At 36.4% G+C, this 10,657-nt stretch overlaps 1 protein-coding gene across 1 annotated transcript in view; it reads left to right on the forward strand.

Annotated features, from left to right (window-relative positions):
- Positions 1-10,657, forward strand: part of lmbrd1 (LMBR1 domain containing 1) — a 48,803-nt gene that overhangs the window by 34,698 nt on the left and 3,448 nt on the right. Inside the window, exon 14 of the mRNA XM_082557012.1 lies at positions 2,120-2,195. Coding sequence (XP_082413138.1) covers positions 2,120-2,195 — 76 coding nt within the window. The remainder of the gene's footprint in view (positions 1-2,119; positions 2,196-10,657) is intronic.

The raw sequence follows: 10,657 nt of genomic DNA on the forward strand, positions 1-10,657 counted from the left end.
AATTAAACATAGAATATAAAAATGTAATTTTTGTTTTGAGAATTAAGGGTAGGAATTATTTTATTCCTTACTAGTTAGATATTTAGTCGATTTCTTCAATTAATTACAGAGCTGTGTTGGTTATTAAATGCATTGTCACCGTACTGTCATTGTTAACAGAGGTTCATATGTCTGATATAGCTATTAGGGGTGCAACGATATTCGTATCGATATTGAACCGTTCGATACAGTGCTTTCGGTTCAGTACGCATATGTATCGAACAATACAACATTTGTAATTTATTTTATCAATTTTCCTTCTGACGATGCTGTCTGTGTTGAGCGCTCAGTGAATCTGTGTTCGACTACTCCGCCTAGGCTGCACTGTCGAGCGCAGATCCACTGAGCGCTCAACACAGACAGCATAGTCAGAAGGAAGAGAGCAGGGCAAGCTAGCGAGACAGAAGTTAAGCTCTACTTGCAACAGGCAAATTGAACCTCCCCCACCCTCATTCAGATCTGGCGTTTGGAATTATTTTGGTTTTCATGTGACATATGACCCTGAAGGTAAGCGCGTCATGGACTAAAGTAAAACAGTATGTTGGATGTGCCATGCAATGCTCAATTACATTGGTGTGAACTAGTGTGTTAGCGCAGTTAGCTCGTTAACGTGTTTGCCGTCTAGCCCCATGCACGGAGCGATCGGCGGTAGCTCGTTAACGGAGATTTGCGGTGTTGTGGCGTTAAGGTCATTTCAACGAGATTAACCTGAAAGCACTAGTGGGAACACAACGAATATGACTGCACATTTACGCCGACATCATCCTAGTGCAAAGACAAAAACAACAAGCATGCTACTAACTTTAGCCGAGTCATTTAGACAGCTGTTAGCACATGATTCTCCTTATGCTGCTGAGAATATAGCCCAGAAGAAGCGGATAGTATAGCTTTTATTTTGGAAAGAGCCATTTCTCTGTAATAAACTCTCTTTTCCAAAGATGAGTGATTCCTCAATCAGATACAGGGCTTGCAATATCGCTAGCCCGACGTCCCGGAGCTAGCGATTTTTTCAGTCGGGCTACCAAAATCTATCTCTTCCCTGCCCGTCGGGCTATTGTAGGAAAAATATATGTCAATGCTTTTGCATTCTTTCAGAAATGTAGCTGGGTAATTATGTCATTGGCATCGGTGAGCCACTGTCAATATGTGACATATTGAAGTTGCGTTTGAATTTGCGCTTGTTTTTTTGCTTTCACTTTGCAATCGTGTGAACTGTGTATAGAGAGCGACAGCACTGATCTGTGAGTGATGATAATTTGCGCACCAATTCCTCTGAGATCGTCTTATTAATCGTTAGCTTACTATGCAAACATGACAAGTGAAATCTCCCGCAGCTTAAACATGTGAGAGGTTGATCGCGCAGAGAATCGCTGAGCTTATGTGAGTGAGCGTGTAAAAGCATTTCAGTTCTGCTGAGCCAAATAAGACAGGCTTACCACAAAACGGAGAAGTTATGACAAATCAGACTATAAGGCAAAAAGAAAGTGCAGCTTTATGGTTTCATGGACAAAAGAATTTCTGTGGCTGCAATATGATGAGCTAAATAACCAGGGCTGCACATAAGTGGTCCGCAGGTGCGCATTCGCTGTCAAAATAAAAAACACGCACAAGGGATACGGTTAAATTTAAAAACTGTACTTTTGAGTTAAAATATATATTTATAATTTGAATAAATGACAAATTAAAAAGGCATGAACATTTTTTTTTGTATCGAAAAAATATCGAACCGTGACACCAAAGTATCGAACCGAACCGAACCGTGAATTTTGTGTATCGTTGCACCCCTAATAGCTATATATTGTGTATACCTGCAGGAAAATTAGATTAATATTATTACAACTTTTACAGTCCTTTGGACCCAAATCATCTTGTTTTTACTTTGCATAATGTAAATCAGCCGATAATACAGTATATGAATAAAGTATGTTGATGATCTGTACTAATTCAGTGTTATAAATTCTTAAAGACGATAGTTCAAACAGTTCCATGTTCATAAAATGCCAAAATATTTGTGTACTGCAGTGTTTAATGTTTCTGTAGTAAACACGTACATCACTCTTGTTTTGTTTTTTGGTTTCAGATGCCATCACCAGGTCCTACATCTGGGAATACAACTATTAACACCTCCAGGATATGTGATGCAGATGCACCTGAGGGTAAGTTCGTCATTTCTACCACACTATAGTAGCGCTGGCTCCAATCGTGAGATGCTTAAAGAACCTACAAGACAACATGAAACATTTATTGCTCATAACGTGGAATTCATGCTAGAGGAACAGAAGGACGGTGTGTGTGACCAAGTTATATAATGTAGAACACTGTTCAGTAATCTTTATCACTATTCATTATGTATTAGAATTAATAATACCAAGAACAAATGTTTACTAATGCAGTAGGTAGTGTCTTACTGTCAACATGCAAATGTTTAATTCACTAAAGGAGGCATGAATACACCAACGTGTGCATGCACATAAGTATAAGCTCTACTATGTTTATTTATTCATGTGATAAATGCTCATGTCAGGCTGCTGTTGGTGGTGAAGGGGATACTTTGTATGATGTGTAAAACCAAAGATACATCTGTAGAAATGTGTGTAATAAGTTTGTTTATGATACAGATGACAATCTATCTAGCTAGTTGGCTATTCTACATATATGCAGATCCACAGTGACATCTGTCTTGAATGGGGTAACATAGCATTGAAGGCTTCAAGTAAACAGACAGAAAAGGAATTATTTTCATTTCGACGCAGGTTTAAAGAAAAACAAACAAGATCATAAATTTACTTCATTTTTCAACATACCTGACACATGTGCCTTTTATCATTCCTCATCTACTCTAACCTTAATAGTCTTAATACTATTTTTGTTCTCCAAAACAAAAATAGTGTTGTTTTACAGTATGCCCTAAACTGTAGTAGCATGACAGGAAAAATGGCTTTCAGACTCACTGTTATGGTCTTTTAGACCCTACCCCAGAATTGTATAGCTAAATCCTCAAAGTCCATTTTTTCTGGGGGAAAAGTAAATTGTTACAGTTAAATCTGCTTTTCTCTGCACACACAACAAAGTCTGTGCCAGTACCTGAAACCTCACACAGGAGCACACAGACCTTTCTAAACCCTTTCTAAATATGAGTTTTCGCTCATATACAGTTTTTTTTTTCTATAATGTTCTACAATCTTTCTACAATACAATTTTATAGTAGTCTTAAGTAAATGTAAAACCGTGTCTGTAATCACTCCGATTCAACATGATATGAGCTAACGTCAGCTTATCACTTATCTGGCTGTTTCTAGAAGGCTGTTTTCTGAATTTTTCAGATGCATGCAGCACCAAACAGTAGCAAGATCTTTTCCAAAGTGAGGGAAATTCTTTTAACAATCAAGTATCATTAATCTAACAGCAAATTAGTGATATTATTATCATAAGCTTTTATATAATTTATTAAATGGTACTTGATGTGTTTGGAGTTATTTTTGGGAGTAATTATTTATGGAGCTATATAAATGATATTTAGAGCATGTGTGTGGCTCAAATGCACTGAACTAGAGGAAATGGCATTTGTTAAAGGCTGTGGTTTCACAATTGTCATTGTGTGAGAAGTTATCTCTCAATTACAAAATATTTATTATTCTAACCTTATTAGGCAGATCATTGCCATGTTAAGATCATTGCTTATAAAAATGGAAAGCCTTGTAGAGAAATAACTAGTAGGATCACACACAATACTTTTATGTGGAATATAAAGACAGATGATTTCATATTTGAAATTAAGTTATGTTACAATGTTTTCCTTCGTATCAAAGGTAAACATTCAAACACCTATTTAATTACCATAGTTTGAAATATAAATATATATATAATTACATATAACAAACAATGCTTATATTGATTGCTTATATTTAATGTTTAAACAGGTTATATCCAATAAATCCATTGAAACCATTTGTTTACACCTGCTGACATACAGTAATTAGGTATCTGTAAATCTCCCAGTAATACTTATGCTTATCAAAGAATATTGTTCAAAATAAGTGGCGATAGCTTTTTTTATTGTATGTATTTCAGATAATGTTTGTTCTTCTTCCCCACCTCTAACAGTTATGATTCTAATTATGATCATGATTCTGCAGCATATTCTCCTGTTGTTTACTTCATTACTAAAAGATAAGTTATGTATATCTTTATAGCTGCAAATCAGATGGTACCACAAGACACTCAATTTGTGGAATATTGTGACCATTTGTTCAACAATATTCTATTATGCTGGGAAACTGCACACATTAATTTAGCTGCTGATTTCCTTTAGCTCTTGCTAAAACCTATTTTGGTTTTTTATTACAGCCAATATTAATATACTAACAAACAAGCATAAAGTCATATTGCTGCATCTGAGGGCTTTTCCCTAAGAACACATTCATCTGTTCATTTTATTTAATGTTTATATACACCTACATGTAGCATTTAAGTGTCTGAGATACTGAAATTCATGTAGGTGCCAGAATAAAATGACTATTACATCCATGCCCAAAGTGTACAACAGAAAATTTAATAAAATATTCTTTTAGAAAACCTGCTCTTATGACAAATCAAATACAGACATATTGCATTTGATTTGTCATATAGGATAATATAGATTTATATCAGTTTATGCATTATCATGTAGAACAGTAAAGCTGTCGAGTTATCCTTACAGCTTGCTTTTAAATAAATACAAACAATATGTCATATAATTTCGTTTTTTTTATTCAATTTTGCTGACATTTGTGATGTTCAGTAAACCCAAAAATAAAATGACACTTATTGACAGAATGTCAGAAAAATCAGATCAATCAATCAATTCATCTTTAGCATTATTATGTCAATATATCACTGTTTCTTTTAATACATCATAAGTATTTTGGTAGAGAAGCCAGTATTATTAATATATTCAAGCACCATCATCATGAATACATGTTTGGTATTCTTTCATGCCAGACTGCTTGGAATTTAGCAGAAATGTAATTATGACAAAACATCCTGCCTCATCATTTGATTCTGTTACAGTTCTTAAGAAGTTTTGTCACAACTGGCAACTAAAGTATGACATTTGTTGTCGGTGTTCCTGAGTTGTTGCTTTTCACAAAAAATGGTTCAAATGTGCGTTTTTTACACTTTTTGTAAAGCAGCAGTTCAGGTAGTTCTTACAAGAGTGGCCTAAACATCAATTGGTTTCTTACATATGAGGTGCTCCAGTGTGACGTGCGGTCGTTATAAATGACCCATAGAGCTCCTGATTAGTTGTGAGAATTATCTCATAATTTTTTTGGAGCTCTTCAGCACTGTTATACTAAAGGTGTCGTTATTGCTGGAGTTAGTAGTCTGGCAAGATTTGTAATTTGTCTTTTGACCAGCTTAGTAAAATGAGTTCTTTTTTTGCCATCTTGTAAATGGCTCCTGCTTTCACAACAGCCGTTGTACCACCTACCATGAGGCGAAGGAAGTGTCAAGCAGAGATAACACATGTGACTGAGAGGGACTGCAATCAGACACTTAATAGCTTAAACAGTTAAAAAAAAAGTGACTGTATGATTAAAAAAAAAAATTCTGTTGCCATTTAGATAATATCCCTTTTGTTTATAAGAAGATAGTATTTGATTTGCCCCTAGACAGTGCGTAGTTGTGGAAAGGTGACTACATGCAGCGCAAACAGTCGAGAGCCTCCATTTATCTGATTTGCACAATTTATGTTTTTCCAGGGTGTCACACTGAGCAAAAATGTGCTCCACATAATGTATGGTAAAATATTTTTGGGGTGACACAGACATGACCAACGCTGATTGTCTTTATTCTGTACCCACTGCATTAATCTAACAATTGCTACATAATGATGAAGTTGAAGCAAAAAAAATGAAGCAAACTACATTTCAAATAGTAATAATTGCAAAAGTTGGGAAAGTCTGAAAAACTTTGAGTATGCACAAAACAGAGGACAGCCACCAGAAGAATCTGACGCTTGAGTTAGGTGCAGGAAGGTAGAGTCTTGTGTCAGAGAGAAGACTCAGGAGATCGGTGCTCTTTCCGTAATTGATATAGACTTGTTGGAGAGGAACTGTGCCTTGCCTATAAAGCTGACAAAAGCAAGTTTCCAGCAGACTTCATAGTTTGAAAAAATGAGTTCTGTTAAAACTTACCCGTTTTGATTCATTATCTAAAAAATGTGCTCATCTTGTAAACTGTTGGTTCTTCATTGTTTTTCATACCATGTTAATACTTTTATCTGAGAATTGAGAAATGCTGTTGTTGACAAAACAGTAGTAACAGTTATAGTAATAATTAGTAAATAGTAAAGGCATTAAAGTTGTTCTTTAATTTATGGTGCCATCGTGAGAAATTTGCCTAGAATTTGCCAGTTGTGTCCAAATTCCTTATTCTTGAAATTTTAATCTAGTATGAACTCAAGCACAGATATGGAGACATGTATCTTTTCTTGGGATTTAAAAGCCCTTTTGGTTGATGTAAAAATAATGATAAGAGAAAAAATTATGGCAATACCCTTTGGTAGAAATTTGCATCACAAGGCACGGGAACTGCATCACTTTGTAATAACCCACAGTATGACATTACATCAAGACAGCTAAGACAAAAGAGGGTAGAAGTCAAACTAGTGACTGATTGGGCGATTGGTCACAGTTGGGTAATGACACTAACATCTTGGCGAGCAGGTGCTCAGTGCCAGGCTCTCCATTATGTACTCTAAGGTCATTACCATGCCATTACTCATTTACTCAGCGTAATGGAAATGAATCTTCAGGATTTAGCTGCCATGGCGCCAGACAATCTGAAACTTGAAGTTCTCTTGATTATCCAATTTAACACAGGGAGTAAAGGCATTTTAGGGTTTTAAAAAAATGGGTGTGTGTTATATCTTATATTTGTAACATTTCACAAGCCCTGGCACAAACTTGAACTTTTGCAACATTCCCTGTTCAGTTTTAGTTATAGGTTTTATGAAGCCTGGCTGAAACACAGAGAACTTTCAGCTGCTCTGTCAAATTAGTCTTACCTCCATGATGCTCATGCTGCTACTTCTGCAGGGGGCTTTGCTTTGATCATAAATTCTGATATGCATCTAAAACCATCAACAAAATACTACTCCCAGTCAGTTTTGTTTGTTGTTATTTTTGGTGGTTTTGTTGTATTTTCTGTGAGTCTATGTGCGCACACAAGCCTTTTTTGGATAATCAGAATTTCATTATTTATTCTTTTTTTTTAATTTGTGTGACTGACATTTATGTGATTGGGCTATTTAAATAACCTTCAATGTCACTTATTGATGCAGTGATTTTTATTGTGGCCAACCCATCACATATTTCTCTTTCTTGTCCATTTATAATAATGACTGCCTCACTTAAGGGATTAAATGTCCTTAACTGTTGTTTTTTGCAGTCATGTTAACACCTACGTCATTAATTCAGGAAACTCAGCTTGTGGTTACACTCATTCCCTGGACACTTTGACCAGTGATTTTTATAACTTTGAACCCAATGCAGCTCACTGAATTTCTTACCAAAACAACACACTTGTGGAGAAGAACAGATCAAAACGTTAAAAACATGTTTATGCAGCAAGGAAAGTATATTTCACATTTAATATCAATACATCCAGTCGAAGGTTTGCTTTTGACCCAGTGGCTCAATTTATCAGTGAGCTTCTCTGCGTGATTACGGGTAAAATTCTAGCAGCGTGAGCTTAATTCATTTAATAGCAACATAAAGCTGGGTTTTCACCTTGAAAGACGTATCATATTATTCCTATATTGAATCTTAGAGATCAAACTGTACACTTATAGACTCCTGTCTGTTTCCTAGCAACTTCCCTGTTTCCACAGCATTGTTTTAAAGAGTTGGGGAGGGGGCTGGTTGCGTCGTGTTAGCTCTGAGATGCCAGGTACCATAGCAATTTTCAACAGGACTCCCTCAACCCCAACTCAAATTAATAGTAATTTTCTTTCCATCAATGGGATCATCATCAATTTGCATTACAATGGAATATGTCAATCAAAAGTAATTCTCCTGAAAGAAAAATGCCCATTTTGTAATCCAGACACCCCTTACCTTTTATAGGAGGAAAGAAAATCACTTTTCAAAGGGTATATTTGCTTGGTATTGCTCAGAAAGACCTCCACTATTAACTGATAGAAATAAAATTACTTTTTTGATAGAGGTTGAGCTTTAAAGACGCTTAATTAAAATGCTACTCCTTGCTTAAAAGTGATCCTAATTGAAAATTTTAAATAAACCCAGTTTTTATAGACCTGTTGATTGTAGTGGGGCATTTAGCAGCCAGCTGTTTCCTTCAGGGCTGGAAGAGACACAAAAAAAGAGCTAAGAGAAGATTGAGCTTTCTACATCTAATACCTGACTGTACCTGATGCTCCCAATACCCCTTTATCTCAGCTAAATGTGTAAAAATAATTACGGTTTCTTTCTTAAAAAGTAATAGTTCCTAGCATTCGTCTTGATTTGAAAACTTAATTTAATGTCCTTTGCTTTAGAAAACAGTTTGTTTCTCACTTTGGTTTTAGTTCGTATGATCAGTAGTTTTGGTGAGGTCAAGTTAGGTTATGTGTGTTATCTTTTTGTGGAACTTGATCACTGCTCAAATTGATTTCTTTTTTTTTTGTCTACTGCCAAAAGATGTTTCTGGTGATTTTTTTCTTCTTCTTACGCACAACACTAATAAGTGAAGCCAGAAATGTGAAAATAGTTCTGCTGAAGGAATGGCAGTATTCTCAAAGGACTTTAGATGGAAAGTAAAAGCATACGGTTTTGGCACAAGAGCTTGCTGATCAAGAACCTTTTGGAAGAGCACATTGTGTGTGCAGAGTACTATGCATGTATTTGCACAGATGCACAGACGAAAGTTATGCATAATGCATCATCCTACACCGGGCAGCACTCACCCGGGTATCATGAGTCAGGGTGAAATTACCTGCACTCCCTGGCTGCCCCATACTCTTATCAGAGAACGGTAATGATTTCAAGGTGAAGCTGGTCAGTGGTGTACGTGATAATATATTTAGGCAGACCACTGTTGTGAACCATCTGTAGATCCCACTCAGTGCCCTGCAATTCTGGTAAGCAGCTGGAGAGCTACAGATGGCTGAGGTAGTGGAGCAAAAGAGTGGGGTCACAGTGATGAAGAAAGACTTGCTTCTTCTATTATCTCCTGGTCCTGGTGAAGTGAAAGCTGATTCTTGTTGCACATCACAACTCCTGTGGGATTGTGTCTTCTCATTTGTATTATAGATGAAACAGCACTGAGCTGAATTTTTCCACCGAACTCTGGTAGGGAAAGCTTTTAAAAGTATTGACTTTAATGGAAAAAATCAAAAAGACTGTGTTATTGCTGTGGACCTTGATGTCATGTAGCTTTGTGTAGGTCTGATTGCACTGTTCATACGTTTCAAGTCAGTGTGAAGAGCTGTGTAAGAAACAGTGTGATAGGAGCAGCACAGCAGGGTTGGCGTTAATGCTCCAGATGGCTCTCTAACATAGCCAGACTTCAGCTTTTGGGACTTTCTCTCTTGCCTTGTTCTGTAGAAATGATGCAAGTCCTATAAAGGAGTGTATTTCCATATATACTTTGTTGTTTTTATTGCTTAAGTGTGCATGGCTAAGCTAATTAATAAATGCGATCTGTTCTTACTGTGTTTTCACACAAAACAATTGTGGAGCTAAGAAGAGACCCAGACATGGCATGCATATCATTGGCACTTTCTACTTTTGACGTCACCAGCATTTTACCACGCCTGCCAATACCCATTCATACACATAAAGGCTAAATGACTCAGCTTAAGACTTTTATAATATTTCTGCTGTCTGCGGCAGTCGGATCAATAACAGTATCAGTTCACTCAAAAAGTGGGGAGCTGAAGCTCAAAGGTGATGTCACCAGCATAAGGAAAAGAGCAGCTCGACAGAAAAGAGAAGGCAATTGGATTATGTAAGCAATAAGCGAGTTTCTTTCCTGGGGCTTTTGATTTTGATGTGCTTTATATTCATGATCACAGTGCTGAGTCAATAATGATTGAGCTGCCTTTGGTCACCGCAATAAAATGTCATTTGAGGAACATTGCAGAGTTGAGGTTTGCTTACTTCTGTCGAGGCTGGGACAAAAAGGTTCTCCCAGAAAACTGATACATTTGAAGTGGCAGCTTTAAATTGGTTCATTTAGTGGATTACTATTGTGCAGCATTTAACCTCTTTAGTCTTTTCCACTTTCGAAACTCAGCCTTGTTTGAAATCAACACTAAAACATTTATGTTCTGCACTTCCTTTGACTCACCCTTCAGTGCTCAACATCAACCATCTGGCACTCCTTTGTTTTCAATCCTCGTGTCTAATGTTTTTTCTTCTAATTTCTTCTCTATTCTTTTCATTTGCATTTTAATGTTGTAATTCTTTTTTTTTTAATTTAATTTTTAAGTGAGAGCACCTTGAGTTGCCCTTGTGTAAGAAATGCACTACACAAATTAACTTGTGTTGCTTTTAAGTTGCTAGCTACAGTAACACATACACATAATGAATGGGTGCTTTAATGCACTACAAGTAAATAGATGATCCTCTTAAAT

The sequence above is a fragment of the Aulonocara stuartgranti genome, assembly GCF_965226115.1.
Source record: "Aulonocara stuartgranti genome assembly, chromosome: 13".
Classification (NCBI taxonomy): domain Eukaryota; kingdom Metazoa; phylum Chordata; class Actinopteri; order Cichliformes; family Cichlidae; genus Aulonocara; species Aulonocara stuartgranti.